The 24,127-nt window shown below is 41.1% G+C and overlaps 3 protein-coding genes across 4 annotated transcripts; 2 read left to right on the plus strand and 1 right to left on the minus strand.

The window, feature by feature from the left end:
* Window positions 1–6,576: 6,576 nt before the first annotated feature.
* On the plus strand, window positions 6,577–13,049 carry ilkap (integrin-linked kinase-associated serine/threonine phosphatase). 2 transcript variants are annotated; one of them, XM_080771514.1, is made up of 10 exons: window positions 6,577–6,673; window positions 6,946–7,080; window positions 7,494–7,623; window positions 9,000–9,115; window positions 9,254–9,347; window positions 9,573–9,660; window positions 11,138–11,277; window positions 11,662–11,781; window positions 12,546–12,627; window positions 12,717–13,049. In XM_080771514.1, exons 1-10 carry the CDS (start codon window positions 6,631–6,633, stop codon window positions 12,855–12,857), a joined length of 1,089 nt encoding a protein of 362 aa, XP_080627640.1. In that variant the 5' UTR covers window positions 6,577–6,630; the 3' UTR covers window positions 12,858–13,049. The 2 variants fall into 2 exon arrangements, with proteins under 2 accessions (XP_080627640.1, XP_080627641.1); XM_080771515.1 differs by lacking the exon at window positions 12,546–12,627.
* A 3,911-nt stretch (window positions 13,050–16,960) lies between these two features.
* On the minus strand, window positions 16,961–17,857 carry LOC308321812 (trace amine-associated receptor 13c-like; the record flags this gene model as incomplete). Its single annotated transcript, XM_080772903.1, has 1 exon — window positions 16,961–17,857. The coding sequence occupies one exon, from the start codon at window positions 17,855–17,857 to the stop codon at window positions 16,961–16,963; it is 897 nt and encodes a 298-aa protein (XP_080629029.1).
* Window positions 17,858–21,886: 4,029 nt separating this feature from the next.
* Window positions 21,887–23,477, plus strand: exo5 (exonuclease 5; the record flags this gene model as incomplete). The annotated part of the gene is made up of 4 exons (XM_080772904.1): window positions 21,887–22,019; window positions 22,409–22,537; window positions 22,641–22,813; window positions 22,914–23,477. The coding sequence occupies 4 exons, from the start codon at window positions 21,887–21,889 to the stop codon at window positions 23,475–23,477; spliced, it is 999 nt and encodes a 332-aa protein (XP_080629030.1).
* Between the last annotated feature and the right edge of the window lie 650 nt (window positions 23,478–24,127).

The following is a 24,127-nucleotide window of genomic DNA, read 5'->3' on the forward strand; positions in this document are numbered from 1 at the left end:
CATTCAATATAGAGATATTCTTGATACATAAATGAAGATAAATGCACAGTGCCGGAGTTTATACCTGTCTTGTTGTACCACAATCTCTTACACAACCCCCCTCTCTCCCTCTCTCACACAGACATACGGTACTCTCGCTTTGTGATTTATTCATTAGTCACAGCGTGCTGACTGTATTGTGGCATCAGGAGGCCCCTATATGAACAAGCACACACGCACACATGCACGCACGCATGCATGCACAGTCTCAGCTACATAATCTGTGCATGCGTGTGCGTGTGCATGTGTGTGTGTGTGTGTGTGTGTGTGTGTGTGTGTGTGTGTGTGTGTGTGTGTGCGCGTGCGCGCATGCCGTCTAAGCATGTGTGGAGATGTGCCTGTCTAAACATTGTATTAGCTGATGGTTTAGGGTTATAGCTGTACTGCTGACCATAACCATCACCACTGAATCATAAAGTGTATATGATTTGATCATGCATGGTACACCATTATCAGACCTAAATTAATCCTTCAACTTCTTGTTTATTATGGCCAAATTCTGATAACATCCCTCAGCAGCTGATCAGAAGGAGAGGGTGTGTTCGATATCGCCTACAGAGGAAATCAAATCGGTCAAGCCTTCCAACTATTGTTTTTACAAATCTGTGCTTGTTGAACAACAAAGTGGACATGATTACTACTGTAACGAATTATGTGAGTCATCTTTGTTATTCTTTATGGAAAGCTGGCTGACTCTCTCTTTGAAGTCCCTGGATTCACTCTTGTGCAAACAGTCTCCGGTGCCAAACGCACTCAGTGCAGAAATTCTCAGCATGAAGTCTCAAGAATCCTGAGACTTCAAAATCTGACTTGTCAGAGAATTTGGGTGCATTTTACTGTTTGTTGTATAGATGCCTTAACAGACGACGTCACACTGATAAGCAACAGCATGCACGCACATAAAGGCAAATTTGAGCAAGAATCATGCAGCACTAGTTGGCTGTCCAATTAATTTTAGTTACTCTTATGTTTTTGCTACAAGAGAGAGACTTTAAGAGAGGTTTTAAGTCAAGCACTTTGATGTTGTCTGTTTAAAGCCACAGTAGTTGGCTCCAGGAGCCACATTTTGAATGTAGTAATGTTCAGCAACGTAACAGACTAAAGACAATAAATATTTTCATGGAAAACATTTGAATCAGGTGAGAATCTCTGTTCCTGAGAAGCTCACCAGCCTGGATAAGAGACTTTCAACAACCCAAAACAGTATTTAATTGTTTCGGTGAGAAGGAAAGTACTTTAGTTTATTTTTTACTAATGTCAGACATTGCAGTTGAATTTTTTTGTTGATGTGAAGCGGTGTTCGGTGCAGGGTGTTAGAAAGAAGTCGCTAACGCACTGGACCAGGGCTAGGGTCCAGTGCGTTAGCAAGACAAATGTGATTATCTGGAAAGATTAATGATCCTGTAGTGAGCATCTGTGGCGCATTGGACAGCTGAGGCTTGTTGATATGTTGAAAGTATACTGTACATGACTATATAAATTATAATGTGTCTTGTCTTCCCAGACATATCAGTAAGTGTTCATATTTGAAGTTTAACAGGCTCCATTTAAAATAATCTTAGAATTGTATGAGATTATCCTGTAGTGTGTGATGCTACCTCATTTCCAAAACGTTTCAGATTTGAAAACTCCTGCAGTCTGAGCCCAGATTAAGCTATACCTGATCAGAATTTGATTTGACGAATTGAGTAGACCTACACTCGGAAATGATGCTAATTAGAATAAGTTATTGTGCCTGTCTAAGACAAATCTCTTCTCACTTTATATTTGATCTATTATTTATTTTTTCACAACTGTCATTCTATTCTTTTTTTCTTTTTCTGGTTCTGCTTGTCAGTGAAAATAAAACAAATAAAACTTCTTGAATCTTGAATTTACAAACTACGCCTAGTCATCTTGGTTAGACCACCACAATGGTCTCTGGAGTGTCTGGAGAGCCCAGCCAAGCCATAGGCACCATCAATTAGTCTCCATTTTCCATGGTGGTGGCTGAGTACTTTACCCCTGCGCAACCTGGACGACCCTTTAGGCATGAACTTTACCAAACCATCCCCAGCAACCACATTTTTTCTGTGTTTGACAGAAGTGAGGTCGCTCATGGTGAGAGTGAGTCTTTTTTTAATCACCCATGGCAAATAAAGTCAAAGAGAGTATGTTAAATAGGAGAAGATACCCTTCATCTTAACTTCTTGAAAAGCTTTTAATTTAAGTTTGAAAACTGATCATTATATATTTAGAAAATAAAACCACTATTGTGCAGCTGTGTGGTTTCTATGAGAGACTTTCATTCAGTCAAAACGTCAACCACTTGCGCACACACACACACACACACACACACACACACACACACACACACACACACACACACACACACACACACACACACACACCGCCTACGTGATCAAGATCGCCTTGAACTTCCACAAAGAATGAATGAACCCATTTATTGATCCTTCTGCTTTGTCTGCCTCATGAATCAAGATGTACTTTCAAACTTTTTTAAAACAAAATTCGTTAAAGTACTTTTTCAACCAAAAATATAACCTCATGAGCACACAAGCTTAAACTCTCACTGAGGACATTTTACCGTTTCCAAGTGACTGAGATCACTCAAGAAAAATAAAGTTATAAATGCTCTGTCTGTCTGTGTCTTTGAATTTGTCGACTTTCAGTAGCCTATTTGAAAAAAGAAAAGGCCCTTCGTCCAATTATTTAACCACAGCCAACACACACACACACACACACACACACACACACACATTCCCTCTGTTTGTCTCTTCACACTACCGTGCAGTCTTGGGCAAACACTCCTCTCTTCCAACTCCGCATTCCCGATGTCTCCTTCATAGTTCATATCATTCTTTCTTAATCTCCTGTCCTCTCTCTCTACCCTCGCTGGCTTTAATTTTTAACCTCTCGTAGATCATCATTCCATTCCTACATCATCCTTTCTAGCTGAGCCCCAAGCAGTCAGACCGGCAAATAGACCAAACCTAGGCGATAGAGAACTGTCTGTTGGAAAGGATGATCCACTGATCTGAGAGAAGGAAATTCAACACAAACAGCCTCTCCCTCTGTTTACATGCATGCACGCACGAACAAATAATTCTCTCTCTCTCATAGATATAGGTGTGAAATGTGTCTAGTTTCTAATCTATCCATTCCAGAGATCAGTAGACCGCGACCTTGTAGGACACGTCTGTGTAGTGTGTACGTCTGTGTCCGTCTGTCTGTCTGTCTGTCTGTCTTGATATTGAATTCATCAATATCTTGATTGATATTTATTTAGCTGTTTAGACAAGATGCAGTCGAGTCAACACCACATGAACGGATTGCACGCACACACACGCACCGACGCATGCATGCATGCACGCACACACCTACACACACACACACACACACACACACATGGGCTACAACGCTTAGAATTTCACACATTCCAGAGGAGACTATACAAGCACACCTGACAGTTTCATGAATGCTGTTGTACTAAAGACGAAGGCTTCGGGGTCAAAACCTTAACCTCAACTTACAAAAAACGAAATAAGGGTTACACAAACAGGCTAAAGCTGAGTGTCTTTACTTTAGGCATAACAATGATTAAACTATTTAAAGCGGCTATGGCATACTTCACAGATTACAAATAAACACTGGCTGGGTTCACTTCATGCAGAACCTCAACGTTATTGTCACAAGCAAGGTTTACACACCATGTAGAAACGAGTGGGTTAAATTATTTGTGCAAGCTTCCTACTGCAGAAATCTCTCTCCTTCACTTCTTCTGTCTTCTTACTCTGCCTCTCTCTCTCTCTCTCTCTGAAAAGTGAGAACTAGCAAGGAAGTGTCCTCATTCTCTGTCATCTTCTCGCGATACAGATTGGGGTGTAATTATATGCATCACGATACATGGTTGACGATACGATACATGGACGATACTGGTTCATTAATGGCGATGTGATTCAATGATTTAAAATCGATACAGTAACTATTTTGCTAAGAAGTTATATCTGTGTGAAACGTGTGGATAGTGTAGGATTTTTATTTATTATTGTGGCTATAAATAAGTAAACACACAGTGATTCTCTATGACAAATACAGGGACATTGTATTTGAACACATGGACAAACTCGCAACTTGACATGAACACAGAGAATAGGGCCTACACACATTTATCGATAGACCAAGTGTAGCAATGTTTTGTATTGAGTTGTGCTTGAAATGTGCTTTTATTCTCCAATCTGTTAATAAATACTTCAATCAATCAAACGATATTGAATGGAAAAGTATAATTGAACCCCACTTTCTGTTCTTCTTACAATTGCTAAATACAACACACAAGTTACTATAGTATCAATACAATTGATTATTTGCATTGAAAAAACTATTCGATTGCCTTTTTACATATTGATATGGTTCGATAGTTGAAATTAAAGTCGATTTTTCGTTTCAGTTTATACTGTATCGTTACACCTACAGATGATATTATAGGCTGGCTTTGCAGCATCTCCCTCTCCATCTATCTCGCATACACACACACGACACAGAGCATCTCCCTCTAGTCTCCATAAAACGTGCGTCTCTATGTGTCATACACACATACACACGCGCGCACGCACTGTCGCGACTCTCGCGCGCAAGCAACACACACACACACACACACACACACACACACACACACACACACACACACACACAGACAAACAAACGACAAGCACCCCCATCAACATCAATCAACTCACCCGTTCAGTCGAGGCATGACATTGACCGTGTGTGTTCTCACTGTTCTGTCTTGTTTTGTGAGAGCCGGTTTGACCGTGGCATGATACATCCCCGTCTCGTGGGTCCCTGCGGTCCGACCACGGAGGTACAGCTGTCTATGTTGTCCTCTGTGATGCTGTGTCGGTGGCCGCACGAAAGTCCCACCGGTTGCAGAAAACGCAACGCACGTCGCCCAAACGCAGAAGAAGACGATATTCAACCGATGAAGGAGCATATTTGTAAATGTTCCTCAGCAAAAATAAATAAATAAAAATAGGCTGATAATTTAATTAACAGCTGCTGTAGTAGTAGTAGTAGTAGTTGAGGAGGTACGTTTCAAAAAAATTAAACAATTATGCTAACTCACCGGTCAAACATTGGGACCATGTGTGAAATGTTACAAAGCTTCTTCACTCTTGACATAAGTCTCTCGACTGGACTGCAGCATAATTGCCACTTTGTTGTGGAGTTCAGTCTGCAGGTTGAAGTGATAAAGTTGGCTCGCCGCTCTAGGCTCAGGGGGAGACCATGGAGGGGACTCCCAATGGGACTGGAGCTCGGTGACGTCAGGGCCCGGCGGCCAATAGAAGACCGCGAAACTCTGTATGGAGCTGGGCATGGCTTCATTCCAAAACCTTTACACTTACACCGCACGTGAAGCCCTCGCCTCGCAGACTTCACGTGAAGTCAGTGAGTCAGCCACTCAGACTCAGTATTAAAGGGAGCGGATTGGAATTGGACCCATAGTCCCACATGCGCGCTCAGCGCTCTAGTAACTACTAGCTCCAGCATGTGACTTAGTAGACAATGGTAACTTTTGCCATAAGTAAATTTGTTTTATAGTAGGCAGAGTAATCTAGTAAGAGAGTAATGACACTCCCGTTGACTGGAATGGTATAGTTCCAGCCATAGGAGCAATGTTTGGAACTATCAGGCCTACCCGCTTAAGATCAAAGCGTGTCACCACTCTCTTACTAGATTACTCTGATAGTAGGCAGAACTATGAGTTATGTAGCCTAACATCAGCTACATTATTCAGTAAGTATGTTGTGAACTGTATACTAAACACAATGTTAGTAGGCTATTATTTACTAAACATGTTTGTTTTGTCATGTTAAGGAGGGCTTTGGAGGTTAAAACTGTTCTTTCATTATTGTGGTGTGTGGTGTGCATGTACTATGTAGGCCGATCCTGAGTAGTTTGAGGTAAGGGGCCGGGCGGGGTGGAGTGGGTCACAGATGTGGAGACTGGAGACCCTGCCCCACCAGGTGGTCCTGTATGTAGATGTAGGCTACTCAACATCCCAGACCCAGAGTACAGACCACCAGCCATGATTTAATGTCTTGATGACCTTTTCAATGTAGGCCAAAATCAGCTCCTCAGAGCATTTGGCTCATGTAAAATGCAACTCAATATTTTGTTTTATTCTTTATTTTAGCGTTGGGATATTGGCATGCTGATGGTTGTTGACCTCTGCTAACTGGTTGTTAGTACATGCCCAAAGCACTCGCCCTGGGTCACCGCCTGGTCCAGCTGCCTTTTTTGCATTGACACTGCAGCAGTGCCCTTCTGACCTCATTAGTGTCTACTCTACTGCAAGTTTCTGCTGCTAGAGTCTAGAGTAGCCCAATAAATTGATACCATAATCTACTTTCCTTTCATAGTAATGCCAAATAAATTGACTAAGACCACATTCACCACAACTGAACCCCCCCCCCCCCCCCGTGAAATGTCAGGAAGGGCTGTGTCTTGCATATATTAAATAAAGGCAAAAGGTACCATATGTGCTGCTAACACACAGTTAGCCAAATAGCTAACGTTCGACTCTGCATTATGGATCTATTTGGTGATCTACCAGAACCGACCCAAAGCGCCTGTAAGTAACACGAATGACACAATAAACATTTAATTGAACGTATAGCTATATTGCTCCAAAGTAGCCATTTATTTTAAATTGTCATTATGAATATGTTGTCAGAATTTCAAGGTGCATGCATTTTTGACGGACCTCATCACCAACGCCCCACGGGATGAACCCGCACACATAATTAACGTCACCCTGTTGTTAAATTAAATATAAATACGAACAGATACGGTACCAACGATAATCTGGTTCCGTGGTGTGTGTGCGTGTGCGTGCGTGTGCAGGTGCTGTTCCCCCAGCAGCGTCCAAGTCTGCAGAAGAAAAAGAAGACAATAATTTAAAAAGAAAAAGAGCAGATTTGGATCATGGACCATCAGAGGACAGGGGAGCGGAGGAAATCAAGAAAGTTTGTAGAGAAGGTTTTCAACAGTTCCACAACAATGTTTGTTTGTTTCCTTCCTTCATGTCAGAATCAAAACATACCGTAGTAAGACATAACATAGTAACACATAAGACCCAAAAACATTCATTGAGGAAGACTTACATAATGTATAATTGGCATTTGCCACAACAGTCCATGTGTTTCATGGATACCACCACATATCACAAGTTACAACTCACAAGCATAAATAAATAATTGCCTAAACATTGTCTTATTTACTAGGCTATATATAGCATAATATACAATAGGTCTACTGGTGATTAGTTAATTGAAAGTAAGATGTATAGTATGAAAAGAATACTAAGAGATGATACCAGATCTATCTGTTAGGCTATGGTATGCTGACACTTACTGATCTCTCTGTCTCCATCTCTCTCTCTCTCGCCCCAGGTCTTCCTGTGTTAAAAGGCTATGTTGCGTCAAGGCGAGGTGAGAGAGAAGAGATGCAGGATGCTCATGTCCTGATGCCAGACATGACCAGCTGTCTGACCACCGACCTGTCTGCTCTGCCATCCCAAGTGTAAGCTCTCATTACTACAATCGTGATTTAAAGTGATCCATAATGTTTATTAATGTAGTTAGTCAGCCACTTCTGACTCAGTAAGACTTTATATTAAGGTCGGGTCTATAGCCTACGTCATTATAACCACAATTATAATGCACTTATAAGGCATGCTGGTCATAATGCATTATAAACTCAGTGGAACAGCACATTATAACTACCAGGTAACACTTTACTTAAAGGTCAGATCTATATAATGCACTATAATTACATTTATAATGCATTCATAACGCTTCATAACAATTGTTATAAATGTTAATAATTATGCGTAACAACTTACAGCAACGACACTGTTCCACTGAGCTTATAATGCATTATGAATCACTTATCGTCATAATATAACATTGTATTAAGTTCTCATACACAGGGCTCCAGCATGTGACTTAATAGGTCGCAATATGATACTTAATTACTTAAGGTGCTACTTAAAATGTAACTAGGTCGCACCGATGCGACTTGCAGGAAGGACGAGTGGAAGGAGAGAAAAAAAAACATCCTCAAGGTTACGTGGGCTGGTTGGCTGCTCCACGGAAGCCCAGCCCATACCCAAGTATAACTGACATGGGACGTGTGGAGACTGGTGTGAAGACGTGAGTTTTGTCCCTTACCCTGCGTGAGCCGCGCGACAGTATGGGTTTAATGGTGGAAACCACTACATAAATACATGGCGCCCGATGTAGGGGCATGATAAGGTCATGTATACAAAGAAAGAAATGGTGCTATACCTCATTTGTGGTGGCGCTACCAACTGAAAAGGTAGGTGGCACCAGTGTTACCTGTGAAAAAGTTAGCCTGGAGCCAGTGGTCATACATTTACAACGCCTTATAAGCACATTATATGCATAATTGCCATTGTAATGCATTATAGACTCGACCTTTAAAGTGTTACCAAACCCTTTATTCTCAGTAAAACGGACCTGGGTTACAACTGTATTTGGACTGCTGTTTTCTATTTCTTCGCCAAAATAGCCGATCTACAAGCTCACCGTGTTGTGAGATTGTAGATTGGCTATTTTTTACTGAAACTGGAATAAACAAAAGATTACAACACAGCTGAATAGTTTTCCTTGCTGTTGTGACATTTGCTGCTTGATTAAAGCATTACATTTTCTGCCTGATAGTTACAATTAACCAAGTTAAGCAAATCCCTGATATCGTCTTGTTGGATTGTGCACAGAAACGATGACGTCCCAATTTAATAATAATATGCTTAACGTTCAAGACAAATAAGTTAGTCCTAGATAGGTTTATAATTTTGGGGATAATGTGTGAGGTTCCCTTCAGATTAAATGGAGAAATTCAGATTTGATGAAACCACCCTTTTACACCTTCAGGTCTTGCATGTCATACTTTGCTGTGTTTGATGGCCATGGAGGTGCACGGTCATCTTGTTTCGCTGCTGAACATCTGCACCACACACTGGCCAAGAAGTTCCCCAGAATCCCCACTGGTTTGTTACCTTTAAGAAATACAGCATATTGTCACTTGTTTGTCTGGGATTACTTCTTAAACAACATTATTAGACATGTTTGTTTCGGGAACCATTTTCCTAGCAGGGACAAATAATTTGTTTTACCTTGAATTTTAGGTGAGACAGAGAATCTGGACAAACTGATAAAGAAGTGTCTCCTGGATACTTTCCGACAAACAGATGAAGACTTTCTGAAAAAGGCATCTAGCCAGTAAGATCATTGCCAGTAAAACATTGTTTTCCAGAGTTTATAACAGGAGTTACACAGTAGAATCCTTGCTATTCATTTTACTCAGTGTATAAATATTTAAATTAGTATTTTACTGGCTCTAGTTAGCAAACTTTATTAGTTTACATTTAACAAGATATGCTAGGTAAAAGTGGGTGCCAGTGGCTTCCAGTCTCTCATGGCTGACTGTGTTTCCTCTTCTGATAGAAAGCCGGCGTGGAAGGATGGTACGACTGCTACCTGTCTGTTTGCTGTGGATGACATGGTGTATGTGGCCAACCTGGGGGACAGCAGGGTAGGGGCTGGCTCACTCTCACACCACTGGGAAGAGAGTAAAGACATGTCATTGATCATTCCTCTGTGAAAGCAGAATGTATAAATTATCAAGTTTCATGAATGAAATTGACTCCGTTGAACTGAAAAGATTATTAGATTCTTCCACCAAACTATAATTCATGAAAGGTAGTGATGGCTAACCGTGACGTCATGTTGTAGTTCGGTGGTCACCCCACCACCGAAAATCCAGACTATGAATGAGCCTTTAAGGCCTTCAAACTGCAGTTTTGGTGATAAGGTCACCACCGAAAACGACATCAGCTCACCGCAATACATCTGTGTGTTTTTTCTAACCACCGTTTCAGTGGTCTCCTTATCACCTAAAACTGGAGTATGTATGAATAGGCCTTAAGGCGACCGACTGGGCAGGGACCAGGGCCTCCCCCGATTCCCCTGCCCGGGAAAACAAAACAGCAGCAATATATTATATACTGTATATTCATTTTCCATACTTTTCCAGACCTGGAAAAGTATGAAATGAAATACCATACTTTCCATACTTGTGTATATTTTTATTTTTTTTGTATTACTTTTTTTGCCTCCTTAACGATTAATCATAATGAATCGATAAAGCCTAATGGTTACGGGTTAATAGCATTTCTCCAAATGGCCATCACTAAAGAAATGTGCTATATAAATACAGATGATTATTAAAGGTAGTTTAAGTGATTTTCTTTGGTTAAATTAAGTGTTAAAATGCTCTATATTGTGATAGTATTCATTGCTATAGTTTGTTCAGTAACAGGAGTCTCCATGTCTCTGCATTTTGCAGAGACAAAATGCAAATGCATTTTCAGAAACTGAAACTGAAATTGGGATACCAATTTTATACAATCAGGATGGAGTCAGGATACAGATTAAACTTTATATTTTTTTATAGAGGGACAGACAGTAGGCTGACAGGAAATGGGGGAGAGAGTGGGGGAGTGACATGCAGTAAAGGCCGTCGGGAGTCGAACCCGCGGCACACTGCCAGACTCTGACTACCGGCCAAGGTCCCTGGACCGCTGAGCCACTTTTACCGACGGACCGGGTGTTGTAGCCAAAACACTCTAAAGGCGATCGACAACAACGGGAGGTATGATTAAATCTACCGCGACTAGTGACTGGACCGTGGTGGGCCGTCTATCACATGATCTTTGTTTAGAATTGGACGGAATGATTTAGATCAAGAGTTATTAACGTTTTAAGATTTTCGGTCTCGTCGGCTATACATGGGGGGAACATCTTCGATGATGTCCTACTGTTGCGCAACATCAAATGTTGCACAACAGGCGACAAAAACTCTGTAGCAATGAAACAGAAAACTTTGTTTTAACCAAAAAATATCACTTACACTACCTTTTAATATGGCGTTGTTTAGTGTCACTCCTCAAAATGTGCACGTATGTTGGTTTCTGTGGTGATCATGGTGATTTTCATTTCCTCCTCTCCAGGCTGTGTTGTGTCGTATTGAGCTTGTAGGAGCAGAAGGAGAGAGGAGGTCAGTGACTATGGCCCTCAGACTCAGTAAGGAACACAATCCAACCATATATGAAGAACGCATGAGGATCCAGAGAGCTGGAGGAACAGTCAGGTGACATCACTGCAACTGGCCTACAAGAATAACAAATTATTTTTGCATGGTTTGACATTAGGGCTGTCAACCACAATCATTTACTGCTGGTCACTGGGAGCTGCAGTCTGCTAATGTTGGATACTGGAAGCTGCCCAGTACAACCACAGTCTGCTACTGGTGGTCAAAGGGAGCCAATACTTTGGAGTGGCTTGCTTACAGGGCCCCCACTAAATAACATGAACTAAATAATATGAATACAAAGGTAGTTTAATCTGTTTCAATTACATATGTATTTGTAAAAGTAGTGCTCAGTCAGTTAATCACAGTGAAGAATCACATGACTTGATTAATGGCTGACTACTGTCCAAAATAACCAGTGTATTGTCCATGTGTGCTGTGTAGAGATGGCAGGGTATTGGGCGTTCTTGAGGTGTCTCGTTCCATAGGAGATGGTCAGTACAAACGCTGTGGTGTAATATCAACTCCTGACATTAGAAGATGTCAACTCACGACCAACGACAGGTACTACTTTAATAACTACTATTATTGCTGCTACTGTTAACACTAACTAATGCTCACAGTGCGTCATGAGCTTGTAGATCGGGAATAAGAGATATTGTGTACTAGACAGGGAAAAAAGCAGTCCAAGTACAGTTGCAAGTCAGTCACTAAGAATAGAGTGTTTTAAGTGGTTAATGCTACTATTCCTAAGTGATAAGAATTATACTATACTGTAGTTACCTCATAAGAAATGGTAGTGGACCACCTGGCTACTTTGCATAACAGTAGGTTATGTGTCAGCTGTTGTAATAGCGTATGTAGTAGATGAGTTGTTGGTAGGCTACTTAGGAAAGGTGGGCTACTTAGAAAAACAATAGACAGCAATTAAAGGCATTTCACAGTCACACTCCATCAGATGCGCAACCCAACTGTTGGTCTAGCGAGGGCAGTGGAGTGAAAGATAAAACTTGTTTCACAATCCATAGTCAGGACAGCCTAATCTTATCAGCGTCCGTCTTTGTTTTTTCACCATCACAGGTTAATAGACTATATGCATTCTATTATCCTACCTTTCTTTCGTCAGTTCTGCACACATAAACCTAACAAAAAAAAATGAATGAAACATCAAACCAAAAGGAATATTTCATAGGCTAATGCTGAGTGTGTCTGTGCGCATCCGTGTGAACGCAGTGCACATGACGTCAAAAATAGCTTCCCCCCAGTTTAAAAAAATCTCCACTACACCACTGGGTCTCACCCCTCTCTTTCTCTCTCCTTGTCTGTAGGTTTATAATCTTGGCATGTGATGGCCTGTTTAAAGTGTTCTCTGCCGACGAGGCTGTGAAATATGTCCTCGGTGTCCTCCAGGTAGAGAGCGAGAGTGTGTGTGTGTGTGTGTGTGTGTGTGTGTGTGCGCGTGTGTGCGCGTGTCGGCACTAATCAGTCTCTCTTTTAAGGAGGAGCCTGTTGAGAAGAGGGAGGGGCTAACAGAGGAGGCAGCCAGATATGAAGCTGCTAGTCAACGTTTGGCCAGCGAGGCAGTGAGGCGGGGCTGTGCCGACAACGTCACTGTGATCCTGGTTTCTATTGGCTTCTAAACACACCACACACTCACATATTTCCAAACTGCAGACAATACGTGCCAACAGGCGCCAATAAAGCACCTAGTCCAGGCATCGCTTCTGGGTTTTTAAACAGCTGGAAGAGACGCATGGACTAGGCGTTTCTTGACACTTGAGTGTGCTTACACCCATACTGATGACTTTCCATGGACACTGACCGTCTCAGACTTCTCCACCACAAATTTACAAATAATTATTAAAAATAACTTTTAAATGACAAATCTGCAGTGCCTGCACTTATTAAACACAAAACATTCAAAAAACGAATTATTTTTGCATGGTTTGACATTAGGGCTGTCAACCACAATCATTTACTGCTGGTAACTGGGAGCTGGAGAAGTACAGTGCAGTCTGCTAATGTTGGATACTGGAAGCTGCCCAGTACAACCACAGGTTTTTAGACAGTTGGTGGATGGAAATGAAGCTCCACCCACGTCATGCGTGCGTGCGCACGTTTTTCCCCCAGAAAATTTGGCCTCATATCATACCTGTTAATGTATCCAACTTTGAAACTGATAGTTTGGTCGGTTGAGTACCGGCCAAAAATATTAGGACATAAGTCCTGGTGCAGACTCACTCAGCCAAGAGTCTTAAACAGTTTGCACTCACAAAATAAATGTGCGTTTTTTAATTTTATTTAATGCAGCAGCAGACTGACACACATTTTGGCTCCTCGGGGCTTTTTAAATTTATTTTCTTTCAAAACGCAAACATTTCTTCTGAGTTTCGACCGTATCGTAAGACAAGAAACAGGATAGGCAAGATATGCCATGCAAACAAATGCCATGCAAATAAATATTTTAAACAAAAAGATTCCTAACTTAACTATTGAAATAATGCCACCTACTGTATACTCTTATTTATCTGGATGAACAAAACAGTAGAAATATACAAAGTGTGTGTGGTGTGTGAGAGAGAGAGATAACTTGATATATTGTCAATTACTGCATGAGAGGGGAGTTGGCTGCTTTATCAGACAATTTGAGGGTCCAATGGAGTTAAGAGTTTGAAATTAAAATAGTTTGTATAGGAAGGGGGTGTGTCTGATATAATTAATATAAAATATCTAAATCTTGAATCAAGCAACTTAAAAACTGCCTGGGCTGGGGTGAAACACAAAAGCCTGGTTAGATCATGCTAAAGTGACCCCAAGTGAAATATCCATCAAATCCTTGGCTGGGGTCCCACAGGGTTCTATGCTGGATCTGCATAGTAGTTAAGTGACACAAATGTTAGGCAAATTTTGTGTGCGTTTACATAGAGGTGTAGTAGCCTATTTTGCAGTTACAAAAGAAAATAAGTGAGTGATTGAGTAAAATATTGGAATATTGGTGCGCATTGTTATGCGATAAAACCTGTAACTTCACTAGCCCTGAAAACATGACTCTCGTATTCATACGAGAGTCATGCAGTAACTGCACCCTGTTTTTTGCGATCGCTACATTTACACGACATCCGTATATATAAACATTCGGATTACAAATATAAAGTACTCACTTTTTATCCCACGGGTGTTAGTTAGTTGCTGCTCCAGCGATTAGATTTGCTGCATCCCGCGTTGTTTAATAAAAAGCATTTTTATCCGAGCTGTTATTTTGCCATTGGCTTTCAACTACGCGCCCCTAACGGTCGGGAGGAGGGTGGCACTCGGTGTGTTCGATATAGGTACGCTGACCGCCCTGCCAATACAGACTAATAGGCGAGTGCGCTCCCAGTGTGCAACTGTGGATTTCCCAAACGAACTCCGTTTGAAAAAAGTAGCCGGGGCGCTCGGATAAAAATGCTTTTTATTAAACAACGCGGGATGCAGCAGTGCTAATTTCGGCCGCAGCAACTAACTAACACCCGTGGGATAAAAAGTGAGTACTTTATATTTGCAATCCGAATGTTTATATATACGGATTTCGTGTAAATGTAGCGATCGCAAAAAACAGGGTGCAGTTACTGCATGACTACAATTTACAATTTAGGCATTTAGCAGACTCTCTTAATCCAGAGCGACTTACATTAAGCAAGAACAAAAAGCATGGGGAATACATCACATAAAAAATGTTATCATGAAACATGCGTAAGCTAAGGAAGTAACAGTGGAATATCTATAATGAAATAAGCTATACATCTATACTACTATGATATACATTATGTACTATGACGTGCTATGACTACATACAATGCACTTATGCTGTTTACATAACATGCTATAAGTCTGTATCAAATGCTATCTAAGTCTACAGAATTGCTATCTAAGGGGGTGGGGTAAGTGCTATGGGCCATGATGGAGTCTGAAAAGGTGGGTTTTCAAACTACGGCGGAAGATTGGGAGTGATGCTGCAGTTCTGACTGCAATGGGAAGTGCATTCCACAGTTTTGGAGCCAGAAGGGAGAAGAGTTTGGGACGTGTGGAGCGTTGTCCCGGCGTTTTTAGTGAGGGTACTTCCAGCTTCCCTGCGTTGGCTGATCTGAGTGAGCGGGAGGGTTTGTAGGGTTCGATCATACTTGCAAGATATGGGGGAGCCATACCTTTGGTTGCTTTGAATGCCAGCATCAGAGTTTTGTATTCTGTGCGGGCAGCGACCGGGAGCCAGTGGAGGGAGCGGAGCAGGGGGGAGACATGTGAGAATTTTGGCTGGTTGAAGACCAAGCGAGCTGCGGCATTTTGGATCATGACTGTCATGATAATCATCATGGCAGTCATGTTTTCAGGGCTATAACTTCACAAGCTAATATAGTAGGCTGGGCTGGCTGGATAAAATATTAATCAAGTTCGGAAGAAGAATACGTGGTAGTTGGCTGCATGTATTTCCAGCACAAAATAGTGAGGAAGCATGATGCAGGTGTATTCCTATGCTTCTAAAAGCACAATGAAACATTAACATATTGTAGTCTAGACAACAACAAAGACTAGAAAGTACTAGTAAAAAATAAAGACAAAATAGTTTGAAAAGAACATCAATCATCGCCCGGTTCGATTGCCAGCAGGAGATGGGGGAACAAGCAGCATACAAACTCTTTCTTTATTAGCTAAGCCCAAGTTAAGTAAAATAAAGGCTGAGACTGATATTAATTATTTTTGACACGTCAGGGGGGTGCACCGTTCCTGGAGATACTGCAATACCAGGTCGATGCGTGGAGTGGACGGAGCAAGCCCCTATTCCATCTCCCAGTTCCAAAAATCAATTTAATATATGGTCCCCGGGTAGGGGACGTATCAGATATTAAACTGATAAGAACAGATACTACACTTGATCTTAGCCAAAAGGCCGAGAAGCGATGCCCATGTGCCTCCCGAGAAAGTGAAGCCATTCTCGGCGATACCAGGCAGCGTCATGTTTCGGACACAAAAATAGAAATAGAACCACAAACAAAGTAAAATTAAAACCCTATGCAATGAAGTGCATAACGTAGACGCACGTTATTCGATCACCCGCATAATTTAAACACCGATATGATATTAGCATAGCATAGGATATTAGTCATTACTTACTTCCTGGACAAGCTGACGATGACGCATTTTGCCATGGACCAATCCAAAATGGGTAAGAGCTGTTACATTAAAACCCCGTTCAAATCGACGAGCATGCATTGTACGAGCTATAACCTTCTAAAGTTCATCAAGAATGTGTAATTAACCAAATAAGATTGTTGTTAATTGAAATGGCAAATCAAATCGGTAGGTATAAAGCGTTTCAAAATGTTTAACTAGCCACAAGTCACGGCCGTGGCTAAGAGAGTTCTGGCGCTCTCCAGTGGACAAACAAAATAACTGCGGAGCAGTAATTTGAAGTAGCCTACGCTGGATCAGGCTATTAATGCAAAACTATTTAAATGCACAAAAGCGTTAAACTATATAAAACATTGCAGTTAAAACACAGAAATAGTAGGCTATTATTTAAAAATAAATTACATACCGTATATCAAAATAGAATAAGCTACAGACAGCTTACATTCCAGGCCAGGGTTTTAAAAGAATAAATGGAATATATAAAACTATAACGCATGAGGTAATACAAAGAAATATGGATTTGTTTACCAAAAAATCATCCTGCACATGATTGGTTGGTTCAGATAACTTTGTATTTTTAGTTTGATAAATGTATGGTTGAAGAATGGTGGCTGAATATTTTCAATGTAACAATAACATGAAAACATTTTCTGAACCATGGATAAAACAGGGCATATATAATTGGGTTCACGGTTGAGTTGAAGTAACCCAGCCAGACAAACACTTCAAATAGAGCAGCAGGTGTGTTGAAACCTGTGTAGGCATCAATTATAGAATTCAAAAAGAAAGGCATCCAACAAAAGATGAACACTCCAACAACAATAGCCAGTGTTTTGGCTGCCTTGTGCTCAGACCGTCTAATCAGTCCCTTTCCACTGTTTGGATTCAAGTTGTTAATGTCATTAATCTTTCTCGCATGCTCTTTAGCCACAACAAATATTTTAGTGTACAAGCCCACCATTACAGCACAAGGCAAGATAAAAGCTATGATTGTGTCAAGGCTTCCCCAAAGGATATTAAAAAGAAGGTTACAGCTCCCAAGGCAATAGATGGATTTCAGGTAATTCTCTAAACCTATTACATTAGCACCTGAATACATGAGACCATAAGAATAGATTGCAGCTAATGCCCAGCTGGCAAATACCATAAGCCAAGCCACAGACATGGTGATGTTCCTGGAATAATGCAGAGGGTTACATATTGCCTCATGTCTATCCACAGCGATACAGATCAGGTGGAAGATAGAGACAGAAGTGAGGAAAAAGTCAAAGCTAGAGTGAAGCAGGCAAAATGTGTCTCCGTAGAACCAGCAGCCCTGAACCACTCGGATGGTGCTGAAGGGCATGACAGTGACACCCAGAAGAAGATCTGCTAAGGCCAGTGATAGAATCAAGATATTTGTGGGGCTGTGCAACTGCTTGAAATGAGCAATAGACACGATGACCACCAAGTTCCCCAAAATGGTTACTAGCATGCCCAATATAAATACCAAATATAAGACAACTTGGGCCCCCACGCTGAATTGGGCCCTGACACATGAGACATTAGAGTATGGGTAACAGAGCTGCTCCTGAGAAAGACCATCACTCATTGTAAAGGCTGACATACATACAATTTACAATTTAGGCATTTAGCATGCTCTCATCCAGAGTGAAAGTGACTTATAAAGTGCAACATCAAAGTGGCATGAACCCTAGTCAACAACGTAGGGTAAATGGTCAAATATACTGTAGGCATATAGCAAAGAGTAAGGTAACTAAATTAGCATATGAAACTAAATATACATCAACTAGCATCTGTCAAACAAATAACGTTCTTAGCATTTGCGGTCAAGCAAAAAATTGTATGTCAACAAGATGTTAACAAGTAACCAACATACAACTGCATACAAAATACAAAATACAAAATAAATAATTAAAAATGTATAGGCATTCAGCAGATGATCAGAGCAACTTACAAGTGTGAGAGCAGAGTAATGGCATGAACCCTAATAAACAAATGACAGAGTAAATGGTCACGCAAAGAAAGAGATGAGAGTCATGTGCAGAGCTAAGAAAGCTACAAAAGAAGTGTGAGAGACTTGGAGATCTCTGACTAATCATAGAAGATGGGGAGATATATACCCCCTGCATCTCTCTTCATCCACTAGGGCCTAGCTAGGCCATCCAATCACAAGTCTCACACTGACACTGTACACGTACAAACAGGCTCATCAGAGACATTTTATTTACGGTATGCTTTAGCTCTTGTGACATGTCTACTACATGTATTGTTTGTTCGTAGAACAGCCTTATAATTGCACTTGGTTGCAACAAGGTGACCATTATGAGTTGGGGGAAAAAAATATGATAATCACCATCAATAATAATCATAATAATAATTTAAATATAGCAGCATGGCAACAAGTTTCCACTCATGAGGTGATTGGAATGTTTAGGGGTTTTGGGATATATTGCTTAGAAAGTTAGAATATACTTCTTGCTGAATTCTTCTTGTAGAACATTTGTAGAAAAAATATAACAAAATAACGTTAACTTCCATGTTAAATAGGATATGTTTTCCTGAATGTAAATACAAATTATAATATGGAAATGGTCTGAAGTGATGTATGATTTGAACATCCATGAACATTTGACATTTAAGGCCTAATATTTCTACAATTGCTACAAATAGCTAAACCCGTGGCTATATTTGAGAAGTTCAATACTTTACATTATATGCAAAAAAAAGAAGATGAGACCAAGGCACCCTTGTAGAATCTCTAGAGTGCCTTTGTCTCATCTTTTTGAGCAGTGCCTCCGGGCCGGCCCCTGGGCGTGTTCCTGGGGTTCTGGATGTTCCGGGGACCCTCACACGGTAACTCTGTCATTTTTTCCAAATATAATCAAAGTAGGCCTACAGTACAGAGCACAGTACACTACAATACAGTGCACAGTAACAGTGCAGTAACAATACATGTATAGTTGCACCGCTCAGTTCACACAGGTGTGATTTTTTTGCATCAATTCTGTCACCCAGTTGTACCAAATATCACCTACCAAATATTTCTATTCTGGCCAAACAGATGTGCTCCTTCCTCTCCTCTCTCTTTTTTTCTACTTGACATTATATACTGTACTTGGCATTACCTCAGACCGTTTTCCAAAGTTTTAGGCTATTTATTTACATTTTTGGGGAAACAAATTTCCAGGGCACAAATCAAATCAATCAATTTGGTTCGTTTATCAGTTTTCTATGTTTCTTTAACTGTTCTATCACTAAACTAAAAATGTAATCTGCAGAAATACCATTTCATCATAATCATTCATTCTGAGAACACTGAAGGGTGAGTAATTTGTTCCATCTGTCCTGACTCCTTTGGTGTCTTGGAAAGTAGGCCTAATGAAGTCCCTGGTTTATAATAGTGACAAGGGAGTGAGATTGCTAATGAATTCCCAGTTCCTGGAGGTGTGAACACTGAACAGTCAGTCTTGGGCCAAAATTGGCAACCAGAATAACCTGTTCTGGGTGAAACGCCTCCCTATGCACTGGCCCTATACCCAGAACGCTAGCATAGGGGGACCATACCAAAACAACAATCTCAAACACCTTTAATTGATGTTTGTATTACATCAGGTCATTTATGACAAACAGCAAACCGATTTAATATGATCATTCAAACGTAAATGTATGAAGTTGAAAATCTAACAATAAGGTAAAGGAGGGTTTGTCTGGACTGGATAAGACGAATCTGCCAAATTACCAGCAGTAACCAATTGTCAGGCATTGGTGCAGTAGCACACTGATGAACATAGACTGACTTATTTGTGAGACACTAAACATTTTGTGAGCTTGTAGAATGTAGATTCGCTATTTACGTTTAATAAATTTGGTGGGGAAAAGGGCAGAGCTTACAGTAATGTGGTGAGTATACCCCAAATATCACATGTTATTACCATTTATTACATGGCTTGGTTGAATGCTTGATTCTGATTGGTCAATCGCTGAATTCAGCGGTGAGTTATGTCTTGATAATGACCGCTCTATAACAGACCGCTGCCTAATCAAATCCTCTGAGCACCAGGTGCGCGGCTGCACCCCACTTGATTTACTGCTGTTTCCAACATGACATCAATGTAACCACACACATATATGGGTCTTGGGTGTACAGGGTTTGATGAGGTCAGTTCAAATGTAAAAACCGCACCAGTTAATATGACTCAGAAACTGGGGTTCAACATAACTGGAGTGGGGCGGAGGAGTGAAAAGGAGACGCCTGCGGTCTCCAATGCTATAGCAGAGGAGTAGCACACCTACAGACATGATGGCTGTGGTACAGTAATGAATGAACCCCATTTCAAACGGTGCATCTTACAACACGTGTCATAGCCTACTGAAAATAGTTGATTACTTGATTCAATAACAGCCGTACCCAATTAAAGCCAACTGCATTGCAAGGTTCCCCTCAGGCTCAGAATCATCTCAATGCTGCAGTACCACAGCTGCATTTGTACTAACATGTCATAATATTAAAACCGATATCAGCAGGATAATGGGGCAAACAGGCCTGCTCAAACTCATCTCCAAAAACAGAAGAAAACATTTTAAGTAGATTACCCCCATTCCCCAAATCCTTTATGCGAAGCAGCAAACCAAACCAATTCAAATGCAGGAGAATGATTCAAGTGTGTTGACCAATGGTCTCTGTGAAAGCAGTATCTGGGTGTCGGTAGCGCTCTAGAAGCTGATTAACAAAACAATGAACTGATGTCTGATCAACCTTAAACACTGGTGTGACAGTCACACCAGTGTTTAAGGTGCAGTCACACTGTGACTGCATTTGCATCCATCCATTGGCGTTGGTGGTGAGTGGTGACTCTCTCTCTCACTCTCAATATATCCTTGGAAGAGGCAAGAGGGACTCCAGTGTTTGTGAACTCTTCATAGTTCACATTTTATACTACATTTTTAGGTTCAAACTAAGTTCATTCATGATTGGTGTGTGGTCAACAAGCACAGCTGTAACCAAAACAGGTAGGCCTACATTTGTGTTTATTTTAACCACTCATCGTATTGCAAAGTAAAGTAGTCTAGAGGTCTGACTGCACTGGAAAACCAAAGCTAGCAAACGTTTTCATGCTTTGCCGATTTGAAGATAACTTTACCATTAACTGCTGTAAATAATGTACTTTAATTATAGTTCCACATGAAGGACATTCTGCTGACCATGTTATTTTTAGGACACCAGGGGACAGCAAAGATCCCAGGTAACCACCTTCTTCTTAACCAAGCTGTGCATGCTGTAGGTACTGTATATGTGCATGTGATGTGACCCATGTTTATCATGTTATATTCAGGTTTTACTTTGACTGGTGGTTTTGCATTTGTACATACTGTGTGAGTGGTAGGCCTACATATTCTTCTCCGTCATTTTGGTACTGTGCTGAATTGTACATTTTATTGCAGTCTTTTGTGGCCGAAGAAGCGCAGAAGACAGATTGTTTACATTCCCAAACAAACTCCTATGGAACGATTCAACTTAAAGAATCTGAGCATTAGCCAGCTGTGTGAGCAGAGGTCATGCGAGATGAAGATGATTAACATGCTGAAAGAACAGCAGAAGTCTTTTGAGCCAAGGAGACATGTACCCAATCATGGTGAGTTTAGAGCAAAATTAACACACAATCTGGGAAGGACTGAGTGAGAGTCGCCCCCATGATTCCAGACTTTGCAGAGAAGAACTGCTATCCAGAAGAGCCATCGCCTGCCCTGGAGAGACGGAACTCCGAACTACCTCTGCTCTCCCTTGTTAAAGTACAGCTAATACAACAGCAATGCAAGCTCATGGGGGGGGGGGGGGGGGGGGAATGAATGATGTGATCTCAGAACCTTGGCTGTCATCTGTCCATCATTATTAGGCTGTTTACGTCATTGTTAACCTATATCGTATGATCTATAATTCTATATACTGCAGGTATAAACCACAATATATGACACAGCCTCATTAGCCTGTAGCCTATAGTTCTAACAGCTTTGGTCCATATAGTTACCTGTGGCAACCCAGAGTTTGACCAGATGGGCCATGCAAAACGTTATGGTGTACAAATGACCAGGGAAGACCAAGAGTCCTTAAAGTTGCTCAGCATTGTAAAGAAGATGTCCGAACTTGAAGCAGGTTAGTAGTGGCACTGACATCGGTCTTCTGTCAATGGTGTGTGAAAGAATATGTCCTCAATTACTGTATGTCATGCACGTTGTTTCCTGTATCCAATTTCCAGGGAAAACTGTGTTGGACTTCCCTGTGTTTGGAGTGTTGGACAACACATTCTTCACAGGGACAATTGATACGCTGCATTTTGACAAGCAGAAGAAACTGGTGCTCAGCCAAGTAAAGAGATTAAATAAAGATGTTGAGCTTTTTACTGCAGATTCTGGAGAGCATCAATTTCAGGTAACTATGTCTTTGCAATTAATGCACTCTTGTATTTTAACTAATTATTGCTGATTAAGTATACATTGCAAACAATAACAAACCATCTTTACTTATACAGACAGCTATGCATAAGCTCCTTTTTGACTGTATGGTGAGTGGAGGTGTGAAGAGAGAGCAGTTTCTTCAGCATCTCCAACTGCAGCCTCAGCAGAGTCTTGGGACAGAGATCCGTGCTCTATTACAGCCTCAGCAGAGTCTTGGGACAGAGATCCCTGGTCTATTACAGTCTTGTAGTACCTTTGGAGAACTCCTGGATCATGTACTAAGCACCATGGTCTTCTCAAAGATCAGACGGGCTGACAAGTTGCAGGTCATCTATGTTGTTGAGGCCTGCGATGGGACAATGCGTGTCCAGTTTAAGGAGACTCAGCTGAGAGCAGAGCTGGCAGGACACCTGGCCTATTGGAAGGGCCAGAGAGAAGCCCATGGTGTGGACATTGAGGATGCATGGAAATGTGATAGCTGTCGCTACAGAGATGACTGTGAGTGGAAGAACAATGACTTAGTGGAGGCAAGGATGGACGGAAGGCTGCAATTAGGCAGTCACACGGTACAACGTCTCATTTCGGGGAGTCCACCCATGATGGATTCCACAGCATATATTTGCACCATTTTTCAGTAATTGGAGAGATTTGAGGTTTTTTTCTGTGATCCCATTGGATGTGTGTTTGACTGTACCCTGTACTGATTAAGTTTCTGTTTGACTGTACCCTGTACTGATTACATTTCTGCCAATAAAGCATTCAATCAATCAATCAATCAATCAAGGACGCAAGTAATGGTCAAGAAGCATTGGCATTCTTTATGTCACATTTAATGATTTCACCATTTTCCAAATCTACACTTTTTATAGAGACCTCACATGTTATAGACCAGGGATACTCAAATAGATTTACCTGTGGGCCACATTACAAAAGGGGCCAGGGGCCAGTAGATAAAATTACGACATTAATGATACTTGATAACTTCTCTCTTTCAATTGCTTTATTTTCGCAAAATGTATCAAAGTACAATGTGCATGCACACAATATGTAAATAAATAAATGTGTTACATTTTCTTGCATAAACACAAAGAGCTGTTTCCATAACTGCACAAATTATTGCACATAACATGAGTAGCTGTTATAATAACATAATAACATAACAGTAGCTCTTTGCCTGCCTGCCTGCCTGCCTGTCTGTCTGTCTGACCATGAGTAGTTATTTGTCTGTCTGTCAATGAGTAGCTGTCTGCCTGCCTGTCTATGAGTAGCTGTCTGTCTGTCTGTCTGT

This window comes from Protomyctophum bolini (genome assembly GCF_963924005.1).
Source record: "Protomyctophum bolini genome assembly, chromosome: 9".
Classification (NCBI taxonomy): Eukaryota; Metazoa; Chordata; class Actinopteri; order Myctophiformes; family Myctophidae; genus Protomyctophum; species Protomyctophum bolini.